The sequence below is a fragment of the Lissotriton vulgaris genome, chromosome 8, assembly GCF_964263255.1.
Source record: "Lissotriton vulgaris chromosome 8, aLisVul1.2, whole genome shotgun sequence".
In the NCBI taxonomy this organism is placed as follows: Eukaryota; Metazoa; Chordata; class Amphibia; order Caudata; family Salamandridae; genus Lissotriton; species Lissotriton vulgaris.
This window is the reverse complement of record NC_141696.1, coordinates 1,338,851,661-1,338,870,838: the sequence shown is the minus strand read 5'-3', so window position 1 is coordinate 1,338,870,838 and position 19,178 is coordinate 1,338,851,661. Positions and strand designations below refer to the sequence as shown.

General features: G+C 46.6%; 1 protein-coding gene across 2 annotated transcripts in view; it reads left to right on the top strand.

Annotated features, from left to right (window-relative positions):
- ARHGAP42 (Rho GTPase activating protein 42) overlaps nt 1–19,178 on the top strand; it is a 664,758-nt gene that overhangs the window by 305,769 nt on the left and 339,811 nt on the right. For both annotated transcript variants that reach the window (XM_086935288.1, XM_086935287.1), the window contains exon 3: nt 13,509–13,570. In XM_086935288.1, the coding sequence (XP_086791414.1) occupies nt 13,509–13,570 (62 nt within the window). The remainder of the gene's footprint in view (nt 1–13,508; nt 13,571–19,178) is intronic.

Genomic DNA, 19,178 nt, shown 5'->3' with positions numbered 1-19,178 from the left:
TGTCCGCCCCTTGGCATTGCTCACACTCTCTCACTTGTCTCTCTATTTGGGCATCCATGCCAGGCCACCAATACATAAGCTTCACTCGCGCTTTGGTCTTCACTATGCCCAGGTGCCCCTCGTGCAGTTGTTTTAGTAACGTGGGTACCAGGGTTTCGGGTGGAACCACCCTCTCTCCCCTGTATAGGAAGACCCCTGAGTCGCTCAAGGATAGTTCCTCTCTCATCTCATAGAACCTCCGTACACCCGCAGTGAGCCTCCTTTTGTCCGGCCAACCTGAGGTAAGGTGTCGCTTAACTTCTGTTTTCTCTGCATCCAGGACATACGCGGCAGCCCACTCTTGCCTGCTAATGGTCATCTCAACGTCCTCTAGGCTCGCTACCATTTCCTCTGCTTCCGGAGAGCCTTCCGGGGCCTCCTCCATGGCTGAGGCCCTGCTGAGGTAGTCCGCCACCTTGTTTTGAGTGGCTGGCAAATATTCAACGTCGTACGTGTAATCCAACAACTTGAGCGTCATTTTTGCTATGCGTGGGGTAGCCGTGTCATGCCCAGACGACGTCAGGACTTTAACTAGCGGTTTGTGATCCGTCTGGAGCTTGAACCTGGTGCCCCAGATGAACTGTCGGAACTTGCCCATAGCCCAGGTGACTGCCAGCATTTCCTTTTCTATGACGCTGTATCTTTGTTCCGTCGGGGTGAGAGCACGTGAGGCAAAGCTGATGGTTTCTTTAGACCCGTCTTCTCTCTCCTGTGCCAACACAGCTCCTAAACCCTTGTCGCTAGCATCTGTCGTCAAGATGGATTTGCCCGAGGGGACATACCCTTGCAAGGGAATAGCTTCACTGATACAGTTCTTCACTGTTTCAAATTCACTCTGCGCTTCATGGTCCCACTCGAACTTCGACTTGTCTCTGATGAGTTGACGCATCCTATATGTTTTGGTGGCAAAGTGTCTCACAAACTTGCTATAGTACTCGGCCATTCCGAGGAATGACCGTACTTCTTCCTTGGTTGTCGGGGCCTTGGCTTCTTTGATGGCTCTCACGTTCTGTTCCTTGGGGGATATGCCATGCGTACCTATCTCATGTCCCAGGTATGTGACAGATTGCCTTCCTATTTTGCATTTGCTCCATTCTGCTGTGAGGCCTTTATCATGTAATATTTCCAGGACTTTGGTTAGCTTTTTCTCATGATCTTCTTTGCTGGATCCCATTATCAGTATGTCGTCCTGGAAATACTGTACTCCTTGTACCTCCTTGAACAACCGATGCATCATCTTTTGAAATACCGCTGCCGCTGAGGCTAGCCCGAAGGGCATGCGGCGGAATTGATAACACCCAAATGGTGTGATGAAGGCGGTGTATTTTCTACTAGATGGATGCAAGTCTATTTGGTGGTATGCAGACGTGAGATCGATGGTTGAGAAATGGCTGATACCTTTAGTCCTCGCTAGCATCTCCTCTATCCTGGGAAGGGGAAACTTCTCTATGATGAGGCATTTGTTGAGTTCGCGGAGGTCCACGCAGAGACGGACCTTCCCATTTGGTTTCTTGGCAACCACCAGGGGGGATAACCATTCCGCACTGTCCACTGGTTCTATGATGCCCTGTTTTTCCAGTTTCTGAAGTTCTTGTTGCACGGCTTCGCTGGTGGATATGGGAATGTTCCTGACCTTGTGGGTCACCGGTATCGCCCCCTCCTTGAGTACAATCTTGTGGACAAACTTGTCAAGTTTCCCCACTGTTCCACCGAATACTCTGGGGTAGTTGGCTTTCCAGTCTTCTCCTTTGGGAATAGGCCATTCTTCCGTCAGAAGAATTTGTTCTTTGCCCCCAGGGTTGAGCACGATTCCCAAGTCGCCAGCATCTCTCCAACCTAGGACAGACGGACCCTTTTCGGCTACGTACAATGTGCAGGTGGCAGATCTCCCCCTGAATTCGAATTTGAAGTTCCGGCAGCCCACCATGGGAATGGCGTTCTCCGTGTACGAAACAGCCCGGATGTCCGGCGGCCACAGTTCATGCCCCACCACGGGTGCGAAATCCTCCTCCCATATGGATTTTTGTACTATTGTCCAGGGGGAACCCGAGTCCACGGCAACGTGTACCTTCACACCCCCGATGAGCATGTCCGTGCGGGGTTTGTCCCTGCGTTTCCCTGCTACGTCCAGCACCATTTCGCCATCCTCTTCTTCACTGAGTTCAGCCGTCGCAGATTCTACGCATTTGACTGTGGACTTGTTACCTTTCTTGCGACACACTTTCTCAAAATGGCCGACTAGGCCGCAGAACGCGCATCTGGCGCGAAATGCCGGACAACGTTTATCCTGAGCTGAGTGCGCAGTGCTGCCACACCTATAACACGAGAATTTTCTGTCCCCAGTCGTGCGAACAGGTTGTTTCCCTGACCACTTGGCTTCACGTTTCTGGTCTCCATACGAACTTTTTTTGTTTGATGATAGTAGGAGCTTCGTCAATTTTGTTGACCATTTGCTTTGGAGTGCTTTCACGTTTGGCTGCATCCGCACACCGTTTCGACATCTCCGCCTTTTTTACCATGGCTATTACTTCTTTGAGCGATGTTTCGTTCTGTGCCCACAGTTTGTCTTGCACTGATTTGCTGGTGGTATGCATGACTATCTGGTCCTTTATATACTCGTCTTGCAGTGTTCCGTATTGGCACGTGATGGCCAGGCGGCGCAGTGCAGCCACGTAGTCATCTATGGTTTCTCCCGTTTCTTGCTTCCTTTGCTGGAAATTGTAACGGTCTATGGAAACACATACTGCTGGGCGGAAATGATTGTTCAGGTCATCTAGTGCGTTTTTAAATACGTCGGTTTCTGTCGCATCTCGTTCTTTGGGTGCGATATTTGTGAACACCCTCACCCCTTCAGGACCTAGGTTGTGGAGCAACAGTCTCTTTTTTCTTGCAGGCGTGTAAGCTTCTCCATTTTCATCTTCTAGCGCTTCTATGTAGTTCCCAAAATACTCCCTCCAATCCTCCCATTTCATTTGGGGTTCCCCTGGCCTGGGTAGGAATGGAATGGGGGCCATCAGCGCTGAGGTTTGGTTTGCCATCTTGGCTTCGCCTCTGGGAGTGTCCGTTTGGACTCTGAGGTTGCGGGATACACTGGGGGTCTCTGCTACTACTGCAGTGTCTCCTTGGCTTCTGGGACTGCCAGGGGTGTTGTCCACTATCCCTTGCGTAGGGTCAGTAGCTTGTGCCCCCTCCTCTGGCTTATGGCTGTCGCTTTTAGCTGCCAGCTTGCTGGGTTAATGGCTTCTTGCCCCTGGGGTTGCACTGACCTGCGTCACGCTAGTGTTGTGTCTCTTGTCGCGTGTTAAGGGTACGCTGCTGCCACGCTCTATGCCTCTGTGTTCTGGCTGCTTGGTTGTCTGGTTCTTCGAGCCAGGAGTGGAGATGGTTCCAGGATCAGCGTTCTCTGTGGCTGTGCTTGGACGGTGGGTAGATCTCAGCCTCGTCGCCAATATAATGTTCTCGCTTTGTCCCCACATGCAGCACACAGAGCCAGGATAAGTTGAACCGGTTTATTGCTGAAAGAACAATACTCGCTAAGACATAGAGCGCCGAGCGTCTGGGTTACAAGCGCTCCGGTCGCCAACTGCCGCTTTTCTCTTTCGCGCTCTTCTCCCCGTCTCGCCGCGCATGCGCGCCAGTTCCGCTCTCGCCTGTGACGCCGCGCGTCATCGCGTACGCGTCCACAGACTAGAGCGCAACACCACAGGCCCCTTTTGGATGGAAACACAATCAACCCCAGACTAGTTTTGGTCTATTTGGGCCTTGTCAGTAAGGTCCAGCTTGAGTTCTATGGCACACTGAGCATGGGACCATCTTCTGTGGAGTTTAAACATGAATAAAGTGTGTGTATGAACAATATAGAACAATAATTGGTCCAGTACAAGCCAGATTAATATAAAAATGCATGCATTTATTTGTTATTTTGTTTATTTATTTTTAGTGTGCCAATAGTTAACCAAAGTAACTATATGCACAAAGAAACAGAGAAGAACAACATGTTCATTGAGGTTCATGGAACACCATAACACTTTATAAGCATCTCAGTTTTAGAGTGTTCCTCAACTGCCTTGACATTCCACAGTTGCACAATGAGGAACTCAAACATGTATATTTAATAGTTTGCTTATTATTCAGGATAATATCTGGCTTGGTGAAACCAACAGCAACATACCACTATGATCCACAAAATAACCCTTTTTCCTACTCTACCCCTCCTTGTATCATCTGACATCTCTTTCTATATACCTACCCCCCAAAACAAACCTTTCTAAACTATTCCCTCTGACTCCTCCCCTCCAAAACTCATTTTTTCTCATCCAAAAGCCTCCTCCAACTGCTAAGACCTAAAAACAAAACAAATAAAAGTCCTTCACTCTTTTATCACTCCACTATCCTTTTCAATCAAAATTAACAGACTAACATGTTCACTTCTCAAATTCCATATTCAACTATACTAATTCACCACAAATCCTTTATGGGTTCCGGAGTGGCGTGCTTCGACACCCCATCAGGGGTGACAAGTGATATATGAATGCAAAGCTTTCTTCCCCTTTTATCCCTCCGCTCTCCTTCTCACTCGAAATAACTGACTAATATCCAGCACTGAGATTACTTTCATATTTCACCATACTAATTCACCATTAATCCTTTATGGGCTTCAGGAGTAGCGTGCTTCAACACCCCATCAGGGGTAACAAGCGCTATATAAATACAAACCTTTTTCCTCCTCTATTCTACTATCATTCCAAATCCAAATAACTGACTAACCTTTCCACCACTTAAAATGTACTTGCATGTTTCATTATACTAATTCAACACTAATCCTCTATGGGTCCCGGAGTAGCGTGCTACTCGCAGAAAAAGTGCATCGACGCCTCATCACTCAGGAGTAGTAAGCCCTATATAAATGCAATTACAGTACAATACAATACATCGGATTGACCCTGCAACCTCTGAAACTTCTAAGTTAAATAGAATTTCTTATCCCTTAGTTACTTTCTCTGGAGCATACAAATGGTTGAGGAATCAATAGATGGCACGCTTATTTTCATCCAATGCTAGTTTTATAGGATTCTCCTAAGCTTCTGTACTCGGGCATTACAAGGACTCACTTTGTGAAAAAGTATGCATCCATAGACATTCAATAACCTGCTATCTGTGTGAACATTATTAACCGGAGATAGAGAGTAGCCATGGACAATCTGGCTGCTTGGTGGTGGGGGTTACGCTCCCTGGTGCCTTTTTGGTTCACTTCTTATTAATCAGGAGACTTCAGTAATCCCCTGAGGCTCTATGGGAGAATACAGACTATGGTGCAGCCCACCCAGCATAATACATCCAGGGGAAGAGAAAAGAAAACTGTGATACAGACCAGAATAGGAGGTGAGGTGTTAAGCTCCTCATTGTTAACACTGTCTTTCCGGCAGTCAGAGGACAAGCAGACAGATACCAGGCTAGTCAGGCTCATATATTCTGTGAGCAGCAGACATCCAGGAGCCGCATTTTGAGACTGTCGGCAGCGAGGGGTGGTAAAGGCTTGTTTACATGGAGCACACTCATATGATACATATCTGCAGTGTTAGATAAGTCACAATGTGGTGAAATCAAACAAACCACATACTGTACCTCTACTCATCGATTGTTCATTACCTGATATACCTATGAAGTTGTACCACATGTCAAAATTAGACATAGCAAAATCAAGAATGAAAGATATGGACCAATTATTGAGATAATGTGTGTCTGAATCGCATGCACCTAAGGGATATTTGTTGACTCAGATGCCTAAAATCAGTACGTCCAGCAATTGTTACTCATAAAGGCGACCCTCAAATTAAGCAACACATGTGAACACAGAAACTTATAATGCAGCTCATCTGGTCTTGTCTGTGGGAGGAGCTATAATGCTGTCTATCCTTTGTATAGTTTAATAGATGGTTGATAGCTACACATCTCTCTATATCTTACCCACTTCCGTATGGATGGAGGGACCTTTATGACACCATACTGGTCCTCCAAACTGGTCAGGCAGCTTCTTTTCTCAGAGGCCTTTGCTTGGCTGAATCACACAGCTCCATCTACAGCCTAGAAAATGGCAGAAGCCACTTAACACACCACCATGCGCCTGGCTCTAAGAACAGCTTGATAAACACTTGAGCGACCAAGATGTCCTCTGAAGTTAAGTTAATACATCAATTCTCATTCCATCATTGACTAAACTGAACAGGGCAATTTACGATTACTCTAGAAGACAAAGTAAACTACAGACCTGACTAGGGACAGGAGATACGGTCCCTAAAACAGAAGCTAACTGCTTTTGAAGACCAATCTCACCATATCATCCGGCTATACAGGATCCACGAGAAACAGAAAAACAAATGACATGATAACCTTTCTTCAGCTTTCTTCAAGAACTCATCCACTGCTTGCTGGATGTGCAATTTCTGGAACTTCTACAATTTCAGGTGCCCACTGTATATGTCCTCAGAAACAACGCGATTCTGCTAAACCTCAAACCATAACTGCTATTACATCTGCCCATCAAGATGGTGCTTAAAGCTACCAAAAATAAGAACAGACATTTTCTTCTAGAAGGACATTCCAACCTCATATTTGCTTATTTCTCCCAAGATACATACATTGAGTGCACAGCATTTTTAGCTCTGCTTCCCTGGCTGAAGGAATATAACTCAGAGTATTGCCTACTTTGACCAGCTGTCAAGATTATCACTTTAGATAACAAAGCAACAGAATATGCTATCCCAGATGCTCATCCAGAACAGCAGCGAACCCATATAAGGCCAACACACACAACTCAACATCACCATCGAAACGAGATGCCATTGACATTGAACATGCTGATGAAGGAATCAGACATAGAAAGCCTTCACCAGGTCATTGAGACTTTAGTCTCTAAAAGAGACAAGTCATCCTTTCCCCATAAACTGGGCCAATTCGGAGAAGGAGTATAGTCATCTGCATTCTTTTATTGCTTTATAAAATTCGTCCACAATTCACAGAGTGATAGATACCTAAAATGTATATTAGTGATTAATAGATGGTGAACAGTGTTTTGCCTAAAGGTATCTGTATGCTGGTAATAGAAAGCCAATTTGACTATGCATTCTTTGGAGGTGCAGGTTTCAAATCTAACGATGGAAAGTTGATTTGCCTTTAAACTGTTATAATTACCGGTAAGGATGTAGTATTGTTTCAAAGTCATAATCTGGTATAACATAAATGTTTGTGCTTAGAATATCAGAAGATAATAATAATAATAATAATCCACATTTGTAAAACGCACAATCACCCGTAAGGGTCTCTAGGCGCTGGGGGCCGTCGGGAAGATTAAGCAAGCTATTGCCCAGAGTCACATGGTGCTGGGCTAATCTGCCGCCGGCCCTGGGGATCGAACCATAGGATCAAGACCTTGTTACTAAATTGTTTTGAGGTGGTTTGATACTCCCACACCAGCCTTTCATATTAGAATTACTTCCATTGTTACTCTATTGTGAACACATAGTTTGATGCCTCTTCTGTATCTGGCTGGTGTCTGCATATGTGTTTTTAGTGGCTGCGTGTGTGCCAGGTAAAGGGCGTGCATGCTAGGATACTTGCACTGCTATCGCCCTTGGTGTACCTGATCTGTATTTATCGTGCATGGTAATCATGCAAACTGCATGTGTTGGTTGTGTCAGAAAAAAATGGAGTATTATAGTCAATGTTATACCTGTTCTGTTTGGTCTGATGGAAGCTTTAAGTGCTGCTTAAAAGTATCTGCTCTTTGCTTGTGCACTTTTGCTCCCATGTAATATGTATTTGTAAAGCACACTATCACCTGGAAATGCTATCCTGGCTCTGAGCAGGTGTGTTTGCCTAGCACTGCCTATGGTAGGTTTGGTAGGTTCCATAATTGAAAAGCCAGGTATTCAGCTACTTGCAGAATTCTACAAGAGCGGAAGAGGCTCTAGTGTTAAGTGGGAGGCCATTCCACACTTTATAACTGATGTAAGAGAATTCCTGGTCGCACTGATTTGCTCTAGTCATTCTTGGTAGTGACTGGCATTGGCCCTTATAGCACCCCGGCTGTAGTTAGAGCAATTTTGATATAAATGTGCCCTGATTACAAGGTTTCTTCACATTTATTTATGCTTTGATGTGCGGTTATTCCCTTTTAGGGAACACCACTACCAAATTGTTTTCACTGATCTGATTCTGTGTGTGCGTGGGATGTGTGCGATTAGGAGGCATTTGGAGTATAGGTGTTTGAGTGGTTGTTGGGAGATGTGATTGAGCATGTTTGTGTATCGGGAGATAGTAGAGCTCTCTGAGGTGTGTGAGTTCTATGTGGGAGGCTGAGGATGAGTATGGTTGCTGAGTTTTGGATTGTTTGTAGTATTCTAGTGAGTTGTTTGGTGATGCCAGCGTAGAAGGTGTTCCCATAGTTCCACTTGCTGGTGACTAGGATGCTAGTGCCAATTTTTCTAATGTTGCTTGTGAGCTATTTGAAGATATTCCTCAGCATTTTCAGTAAAATTCAGTGACGGTGTTGACTAGAGCGGTCATGTCCAGTTTGCTATTGATGATTATTCAGATGTTCCTAGTGTGAGTTCTTGATGTGAGTCTGAGTTTGGTCGGCCTTCCGTTTGAATTCCAGGGGGAAGTTTTCTTGCCCAAGATTACTACTTCTGTCTTGTCGGTGTTGAGATTAAGACCGTTGTTTTTAATCCATTTAGGTCCTTCAATCATGCAGGAGGTGAACTGTGTTGGGGGCTCTGAGAGGGAGAGTATGAGTTGTGCATAGGAGAGGATGTTGATGTCATGTGCACAAATGATGTTGGTCAGAGGGATCACGTATGCTTTGAAGAGTGTGGGGGCTGAGCCATAAACCTTAAGACACTTGGTAGATGAGTTTGCTGTCTTCCAAAGACTAAGATGCCCGACTAACAAGTTGTATGCTACACAGTTGGTCCTTGAATGTCAAACTTGTGCAGGCTCCTGGTGAGGATGAGGGTGTAGAACCATGGCAAATGCTGCAGAGCGGTCCAAGAGAATGAGGGCTTCCATGCCTCTTTTGTCAAGGACCATGTAGATGTCGTCTGTGGCGGCGATGAGTGTTGTTTCTGTACTGTGGTTGGGCCTGAATCTGGACTGCGTGGCGTCAAGGATCTGGTGGTTGCTGAGGCGGTCGATGTGGCATCGGTTGATTAGTTTCTTTAAGACGTTTGCTGGGTATGGTAGGAGGGAGATGGCTTTGTAGGCAGAATGTATGGCTGTGTCAGGGGATGGTTTCTTTGAGCAGAGGCATGACGGTGGCATGGTTCCAGGTGTCCATGAACATGGATGAGTCAATGGAAGCATTGAGGATGAGTGTTTGTACTTTGCTGCTTAGTAGGAGTCCTTTGGAAAAAGCTTGGTGGAGGGAAGAGTGTATTGTTTATTGTATAAAAGGTATGCCTTCACAGCTGCTCGATGTACTGTGTCTGTTCTCGAATTTATGATGGGTGCTTGCACTTCAGCTGCCATACTGTGCCTGTTCTTTGTGTCTTATTGAAGCTCGAGAAACTGTTCTCTATGGAAAAGCAGCACTGGCTGATTTTGTCAATTTTTGTTCTTAGCATTCTGGGGCTGGAAGCGGAAAGTTCTGGATTTATTATAGGAAAACCAAACTACAAGAAAGAGAAAGCAAAACTGAAACCAAAATTCGGTATGATATTCATTCCTGGACAAATTGAGAACTTTGCAGTGAACACACTTAAACTGGCTGTTTTCATAGCTGCCAAAAAATCATTCAAGTTGTATCATCAATCAATCAATCAGACAATTGTAGAGCTCACTACACACCCGTGAGAGTCTCAAGGTGCTAAGGGGGGAAGCTGCTACGCTCTAACAGCCAGGTCTTGAGAAGTCTCCTAAAGGTTAGCAGGTCCTGGGTCTGGCGAAGGTGGATGGAGAGGGTGTTCCGTGTCTTGGCGGCAAGGTAGGAGAAGGATCTGCCACCAATGGTTGTTCAGTGGATTTGTGGAACGGTGGCGAGGGCGAGGTCAGCGGAGCGAAGCTGGCAGTTGGGGGCGTAGAAGGTGAGTCATTTGTTGAGGTATGCTGGTCCGTAGTCGTGGAGTGCTTTGTGCGCGTAGGTGAGGAGCTTGAAGGTGATCCTCTTGTTGATGGCGAGCCAGTGCAAGTCCCTCAGGTGGGCAGTGATGTGGCTGTGGAGGGGGATTTCGTGGATGAGGCGTGCCGAGGCGTTCTTTATGTGTTTTTAAGTCTTTTCTGGAGTTTGACCGTGACTCCCGCTTAGAGGGCGTTGCCGTAGTCCAGCCTGCTGGTGACCAGGGTCTGGGTGACCCTCCTTCTGGTTCCGGTGGGGATCCATCTGTAGATCTTGTGAAGCATGCGGAGGGATGTTGAAGCAGGAGGAGGAGACAGTGTTGACTTGCTGGGTCAGGAACCCCAGGTTGCGTGCGTGGTCGGTGGGTGTCGGCGCAGCCCCCAGCGACGCTGGCCACCAGGATTCATCCCAGGCGGAGGGGGTGGAGCCCAGAATAAGAACCTCCATCTTGTCCGTCCGTCTATCATCTGTTTCATTTGAAGCCACTGTTTTAGTTGATTAGCCTATTGTGTGGTGCATATTTGTCAAAATGCATTTGCCTTATTTTCTATTTGCTAGATTGTTCCTTTTTGATATACACTTTGTATCTACTTTCTTAAATCTGCTCCATTTTACATTTGCGTAACTTCCCATGTATAGATTTTGTATCATCATTTTATTTCTAAATGATTTGCGGTTGCGTTTTGTAAAGAATCTACCCCGCCCCCACAATATATACTTAAACATGTTTTAAATCATGGCCTATTTAGCATTTGTTTTCGAGTTCACCATTGTAAAAGCCACATTCTGTGTCGCAGCTTTTGTTCTGCATGAAGTGGGTTAGAATTTCGCGCTAGGCAAAGTTTATAATTATACCAATTATGTTTCCAAAGCTCGATATGTACATTCCAGTTGTCTGAATGTATGGATATTCGATATTTGAAAAGATCAGACCGGCATTTATGCAAACTAACAATTAAACAAAACAGAGGGAAGCACGGTAAATGCCAAACGCCTCGAGAAAATCAATTAGGCGACTCAGGTAATCGTGCTGAAATATACCTGGCAATATACCTGGCAGCACAGCAGGTAAGATGGTCTCTCCTGATAGATAGGGGGATGCTGCCACCTAGTGATGTGTACAATGAAGTTAGTGTGCAATCTGAACAAGGTACCTTTGACTACTCGCTGCGACATGTGTATTTCAGGACATGATATAAATTGTTTTTTAAAGTGAAACACAAAGAACAATCAGTGCTTCAATAGCAAAATGGCTCACTCACTGACAGATATTCTAACTAGTGGATAAGGAACTTTGTATCCAGAACATCAGTCTATCTGGACTCCCACCTGTCTCAACTTGCTTTTTCTATGGAATTGAAGAGATCTAAGGGCAGATATGTACAAAGGGTATTAGCATTCACAAACCCTCAGAATCAATAAACGAGAGGATTTGCAAATGCTAATAACCTTTTCCTATGTATTTCCAATGTGTTTTTAATGCATTTAGTTATTCAGCAATTGCAAAATGTGTTTAATAATGGATACGGTTCGGTATATGGAAGGGGCGTGATGCCGGTATCACTTCCAAATACTGAATCAGTATACTATATATCAAAACCCTAAATTTAATAGCAAAACATTGATATTTTACCTACACCTCAGAGGAGATGGCAACCCATTCCAAAAAAGGAAGGGGTCCCTTTGCAAACTTTTACCCTTATGAGAATGTAAAATACGTATAGTCCGTGAGAAGGCTGTGGTGTACGGGACCACTGCCTTCTCCTAAACAAAAAAAGTTACCTTTTTTTTAACACAGTCGCATTTCCGATACGAAGAATGGACTACATTGAAAAAATATTTCTCTATTTAAAAGCAGGCCACCATTCCTGTAACATCAGGGAATTGTAGTAGGACACAATTTGTGACCTCTCTCTTTAATGCTCACAACGTAGGAAGAATTGCGACTAACTACGATTTAGGTATTTTGTGAGCCAACTTATTACATAGGTTGGTTCGCAAAATACCACACTGGTCGCAAAATACTGGTTGTAAATTGCGAACAGTATTTTGCTATCAGTGTTTAGCACATCTGGGCCTAAGAGCTTCCAGTGTGTTTTCGATTCAAATGTCTTGAAACCAGATAGGTGTAATCACTGTTCTTTATTGCCCGTAGGTGGCCTAGAATTTGCCTTTTTCATTTACATATTGTGCTTCCATATATCTCTTATAGATGGACCTTCAAGTTCTTCTACCACAAATTCACTGTTGCAGGTTATTCCTGTCTCCAACCTGTAAATTGCTTTGTTCCTGGTTTTTTGCACAATTTTATTCCATGTTTCTCTGGGTTTGCAACTCTTACACGTCCAAATCCCCATGTTTTGGCCTAGGCAAGAAGGGATGTCCATATTTTTCCAAGTGGGCTATGAACCTTCCATTTTTACTATCAGCGCCCTTGTGTCCAATTGTCGTCTTTAACATTGAGATCAGCATGACGCGCCTTTACATTGATGTGTTTGTTCCGTTGATGGTCATGCCACTCTCCTTGTGTCTGCTGGGGTTTTACAGTCTTCCTACTGCTCACGTGCATCGTATTTACTACTTTTGCTGTTCTTGCATTGTAAGCTTTGGATTATGATTGAGATTCTCTATGCATACAGGTACCTCTGTCACCATTAGAGTTTGGTAGATTGCAGTACAAACTGTGCACCTAGCAGTCTTTCTTTTTTTCCCAGGCATGCATCTTGTTTTTCAGAAGGATAGAATGAGCAGCACAAAATGGTAGTTTTTAAAGTTATGACAAAATTGCACAATAGCACTACATACCCTCCACATTAATTTAATCCCACTGACTTACTTTGACTTATTTATGGCAGTCATTCAAAGTGTTTTCATTGGCCTGTAGAGTGGTGAACAGCATAACACCTAGATGTTGTTGTCTAGGTAAACCAAGCATTTAAAGCTGGTACATCCAAAGTAATACAGGATGCCATCATAGGGCCCACATGACGCCACAGTGCCTATTGCTGCTTTTGTCTTTTGCCAGAGCTCTAGTTAAGGAAGATTGCTGTAGAACATAACACCATTCATTGGACAGGGTGTAGAAGGGCAATGAGGAAACAGGGATACCTGTTTACCCAGTCGGGGCAGGCACAATTGTGTTCAAAGCATCTTTGATCAAACGCATTCTTGTTTTTTATGAAGCTACTCGTCAACATATACCAAATAAAGTTATATAGGATATCATGTATGTCTTTTTAAATTTGACACTAAATTTGACACTAGGAAGATAATATCTAATGTTCTATTATGTTTGATGTTCATCCTTTAAATAGGAACAATTAAAAAATAACTAATCTATATATTTGTTCTCTTTTAGCCCAGTCACTCAAAGAGTTTGCACGACTACTAATTGCTGTAGAGGAAGAGCGGAGAAGACTGGTAGGTTTCATGAATGTGACTCTTCTAATTCATCACATTTAAAACTGTGGTTGCTGATACATTGTGTCGTCTTGCTATGCAAAGAGGTTGTGGATGCACCCAGAATGGAATGAACGTTACTTGCGGTAGTAAAACACAGTCCCTCTTACTCCTCCCATTTTTGAAGGCTCGTTTCCATTTATTTCCAGTTCCCATTTTTTATTTTCAGTTTTCTAATTTTTGTAAAATGAAGAATTTAAGAAAAAATTCCAATTCCCATTTTTTATTTTCAGTTTTCAGATTTTTGTATAATAAATGCCATCTGGTTTTTAGTTTTCATCTATCCACTGCAAAAGAGACACCCTTTTCTTGGACATTGTTCTATACTAATTTATCTGTCAAAGTGGGAAGAGACAAAATTATAGTAATTAATAAAGTTGTAAAGCCTGAACAAGCTAAGTTAATCTGAATTCCTTTCCAACAAAACCCCACAGATAGGAAATCAAAAAGCATTGATGCCTTTGGAAAGAAAATGTCTTCTTCGCCGAGTTTGGCCTTGAGATCTATTAAGGCAGTTTGCCTTGTAAGTTACGTGCACGCACTATAGGATGCAACATCTTGCAGACCGCCCTATAGGACCTAAGGCTTCCTTAGCCCAGATGAGACATGATGGGCAGGACACAGCCAAGTATGTGCTCTGAGCTGCGCTGGACACTATGGGCTGCATTAGCAGATCTATTGGCACTAATGTCATGCTCGGAAGGCATCCAGGATGCAATCAATTGGGATTTCTGGAGACTTGCAAGCATTCTGAATGGGCAAGTCCATCAGTTGCTTCAGGTTCATTGAGAAAAGGCCGATTCAGCACTAGAATGATTTGGCGACAGCTATGCCACATCACAATCTTTGGGACCATTGATACAAGCTAAACAACTTCCCTGTCAATACAGAAAATTAAGAGGCTGTTCATGGGTGCCAGCTCACAGAAAATGTCAACCCTCTCAATCTGTACTGTAGCAGGCAACATAGTCATTTTATGGCATGGACTTCACCTGGCCTGTAGGAGGTAGGATACTATATTTCCTCCCCAGCTGGAGAACCATCACATTAGAAAGATGGGTCTTACAAATTGTGCAGAAGGCCTGCGGCCTACCTTTCACCTCCTCCCCACCCCTCCCCACCCCCCTATCCTCCTAAACCAGAGAAGAATATTTCTGAAGGACCTTTAGCAATCGTGATGCAGGAAGGCCATCTTTTGTTGTCCAAGTGTGCTAAAGAGCCGGAATTGAAGAAAGGGGTAGGAGGCTATTCAGGTTAATTCCTGAAAAAACCCAGCAGCCTTGGGCCTAGTTTGGAACTCTCCCCTCTGGACGCCTTACTTTGGAAGGACAGGATCAGCATGCTAGCTAAGGTCCTGCCAGCTCTGGACCCAGGAATCTCTATGGGTCCTTAGCCTTGCAGAGCGTTATTTTAGATATGCCCATCAAGCAGTTCCACAGGCATTACCTACGGTTCAAAGTGGGCCTTAACACTTTCAATTTACTGTGCTCCCCTTTGGCCTTACTTTGGACACTTGTGTAGTCACATTCAATTTTTAGAGGTCAGTAATACAAGCATTCCTGTACATCAATGACTGGCTGCTGAAAGACAGGCTAACCACAGTCATTTGTAGACTACTTCTGGACAACGGCTGAACTCCTAACAACTTTGGGTTTCACCATCAATAAGCTCTCACAGACGCTTACATTCATTGGGGCATTTTTGGACCTGATGAGGTTCCAGGCCTTTCCTCTGCTGCATCAGGGACAATCAAGATATTATACTGTTGTTTTGGTATCAGTCCTGGGTTTCAAGGATGATGATGTCATGTATCCTTCTCATCCAAATGGCAGTTGGCACTTGGGGGCTCTGCAGTGGAACTTCAGGTTCCCAGTGGGTTGAGCAACAGCTATACCTCTGACTTCTTCAAGATTTCGAGGGATATGGAGCAGGATCTGCAGAGGTGAGTGGCGGATGACAACCTGACTTGTGGCAGCTGCTCACCTTCCCACACCCAGAGTTCCCTGTGGTGACAGAGGCATCACTGCTGGGTTGAAGGGGCACCTAGGAGAGATGGAGGTCACAGGCCTAAGGTCTCCAACCAAAAGCCATCTCCACTTCTAAAGCTTTAGACTATTCCTCTGGCCCTAAAAGCCTTTTTTCTATCCATCAAGGGGAGCAGGTTCAAGTCCCCTACCCCTTCAATATGTGCTAAAATACTGGGGGTCATAATTAATAATGACCTCACAATGAAGAGTCAAATAGGATCTGTAATCTCAACGTGCTTTTTTCAGTTGAGAAAAATAAGGAAAATTAGTAGGTTCCTTACACAGGAAGCAAAAAAACAGGCGGTCTTTGCTATGGGGATATCCCATATAGACTACGCCAATTCTCTATACTTTGGCATTCCTGCTTATCTCACCCACCATCTTCAGCTGGTACAGAATCAGGTAGCTAGACTGATCCTTCAGGAAAATAGGCGCCAACATGTCACTCCCCTTCTGAGGAAGCTGCACTGGCTCCCTATAACTCAAAGATGCACCGTTAAGATGGGATTCGTTATCTTTAAATCCCTAAATGGTAGAAGCCCCAAATTCATTGACAGTCTTATTGAAAGATACACTCCGACCCGCAACCTGCGATCTGCCCATAGGCATTTCCTGACCCTACCTTCCTTCAAACTGAAGCGTTTCGGCGGAATAAGGTCTGCCATACTAGGCCTTAGATACTGGAATTCCCTGCCTCTAGAAAGCAGATCCTGCACAGACCTCATGAATTTTCAAAGGCTTTTAAAGACATGGTTATTTAGACAGACATACGAGTAACATCCCAGGACTAGCACCCTTAGAGTAGCGCTGTTGGACAGGCCTCGGTGAAGGCCCACTCCCTCCCCGCATGACAGGGCACGGACACCGGCTCTTCCAGTGTCACCAGAAGAACTACACAGACAACCCACAGAAACCAACCGCAATCCGTCCCCCCACGGGACGATTGCTCCCGAACATCCCAACATCGGCTGACCCGAACCACCGTCAGCACCATTGCCCGGGGTCAGCCGCCATCTTGGACACTGCACCACGAGGCCGCGTGGCCTCAACTCGACCCCAACCCTGGGCCTGGCCAGGCCCCGACATCGAGGCACCACCATCCACCCAGGAGGTGAACGGACCACTTGGCAGGTCAATGGGAGAGAGGAGTGTCGATGGCTCTCCCCCGCCAGGTGCCGATCGCCCCCAGCCTCCCTGGGCGCTGGCTCCACCCCCCTGCTGGGTGTCTGGACTCCCTCATCCCGGACCTCCCGACCTCCAAGAGCGAGGGTCCGGACATCAAAGGGGACCAGACCTATAACTGGGGCAGCTCCAGAGCAGGAAGGCAGTTGTATCCTGGAGTCGAGAGACACCTTGAAGAACTCATCCTCGTCGGGACCTTCTGGCGCTGCCGCGGCCCTCTACAACCTCCGGCCTCATCGGGACCTGCTGGCGCTGCCGCGGCCCTCTGCAACCTACAGCCTCATCGGGACCTGCTGGCGCTGTCGCGGCCCTCTGCAACCTACAGCCTCATCGGGACCTGCTGGCGCTGCCGCGGCCCCTCCTTGTGTGAACTACCATCCAAGCCCGCTGGCGCTGCCGCGGCCCAACCTCCTGGAACTCCGAGCTCGAGGATTGTGAGCTATCCTACCACCTCCGTACCAGATCGGTACCCAGACTGTCCCGCTACTCCTTTCCTCACCAGAGACTAGAATTGAGTGGACCCTCGTGTCCCGATCTCACTGTATCGTTGATCTCCTTGCCTCAAGAATCGTATATAAAGAGTGTTGACCTCATCCTTGTGTGGTGTCCATCTGTGGGGGGGGAAGTTACTTGTCTGTACGATCGTGGGAGACGGCCCTCTCTGGAGGCCTCTCTCCTTGTCCTCGGCCGACCCTCCAGGTCCCGTCTAACATTGGTGGCCAGCGGCGCGATCCGAACCAACGCATAATCGTACAGAGAGTAACTTACCCCACGACTCAACCACGATGTCAACAAAAGAAAGCGGATCCACAGAGAAATTCCAGATGGAGAAACTAGAAGAGTAAAACCATCGAGAGCTAAAGCAATTTTGCATGGAACTAGGCATTGCTACCACCGGGCTGAGCACGAAAGAGGACTTCAAGCACGCCCTAGAATCTTGGGCAGAAACGGGGACGGCCGTACCCCAGAACCAAAACCTCGAGGCGCCGGAAACAAACACCCCTCCGACAGAAGGAAGGAGATCGGGTCTCTCCCCGGAGGAGATCCAAGAACGAGAGAAAAGCAGACTCCATGAATTGGAGTTGGCACGGCTCCGGTTGGACGGAGAGCTGAAATTGGCAGAACAAAAGATCACGCTAGAACACTTACGGCTCCGAGAGGAGCGGGAAGAGAAACAAAAGCAGAGGGAACTCAAAGAGAAAAAAATGGCATACGAACATGAGCGCAAGCTAGCTGAGATAGAAATGCGGAAGCAGAATAAAGATCTCGGGGTGGTCGAACGCCCGCACACCCCGGGCCCTGCCGAACCAAAAGTCCACATCCCCAAGGATGTCGTCAGAGAATACTATCGAAACGACGATATCCAGCAGTGGTTCAAAGCCTATGAGATCGCCATGACCTCCCACCGGATCGATCGAAATGACTGGGGAGCCGGGCTATGGGGGAGGTTCGTCAATGAGGGGCGCGACGCCCTGCTGCAGCTCCCGGACCATCAAATGACCTCCTATGACCACATGAAGGCCGCCCTCCTCACTCGATACGGACTCACGCCCGAGATGTACCGCCAGAGGTTCCGCGACTGCAAGCGGATCCCGGGTACCACTTGGGTAGAGTATGTGAACTATTTCAGCAGAGCCTTCGAGGGATGGATCAAAGGCAGCCACGTAACAACCTACGAGCAACTCTTCAACCTCATTGTATGGGAGCACCTCTCCAACAACTGCTTTGTCGAGCTCAGGCAGCACCTCCTCGACAGTAAATTGACTGAACCTCGGCAGCTCGCAGCCGAAGCTGACCGATGGGAAAGCACTCGAGTTGCCCGAAGTGGGCCAAGTGATCCAAACAGAACCAACCAAGGTCCCCATCGCCCCCGAGGAGGAGGAGGCCAGGGTCGGGGCATAGATGCCGTCCCGGCAGCTCCCACCAGCAACACCCCGCCCCCGGCCGGTAGGGGAAACCCCCCGATGCGTCCGGCGTTCCGAGCTAACGTCACTTGCCACCGGTGCCATTGACCGGCCACTATGCCAACGACCCTAACTGCCCGAAGAACCAAAGTCCCATACCACGCCAGGTCGCTCCCGCCGCCCTGGGAGAGGAACAAGCTTCCGAAGAGTATGAGGAGTACGAACAAGAACAACCCGAGTGGGAACCCGCCGCCATGATCCTGGCTTGCCTAGGGGAAAGAGACATGATTCCGCGGGCCCCCCTACCCGCCAACACGAGGAAATACAGCCAGTGGGTGAACATTAACGGGCGCAAGGCCGAAGCTCTGCGTGACACCGGGGCCAGTGTGACGGCAGTCCGATGTCATCTGGTAACCCCCGAACAAATTTTGCCAAACGTTCTTTGCACCGTCCGAT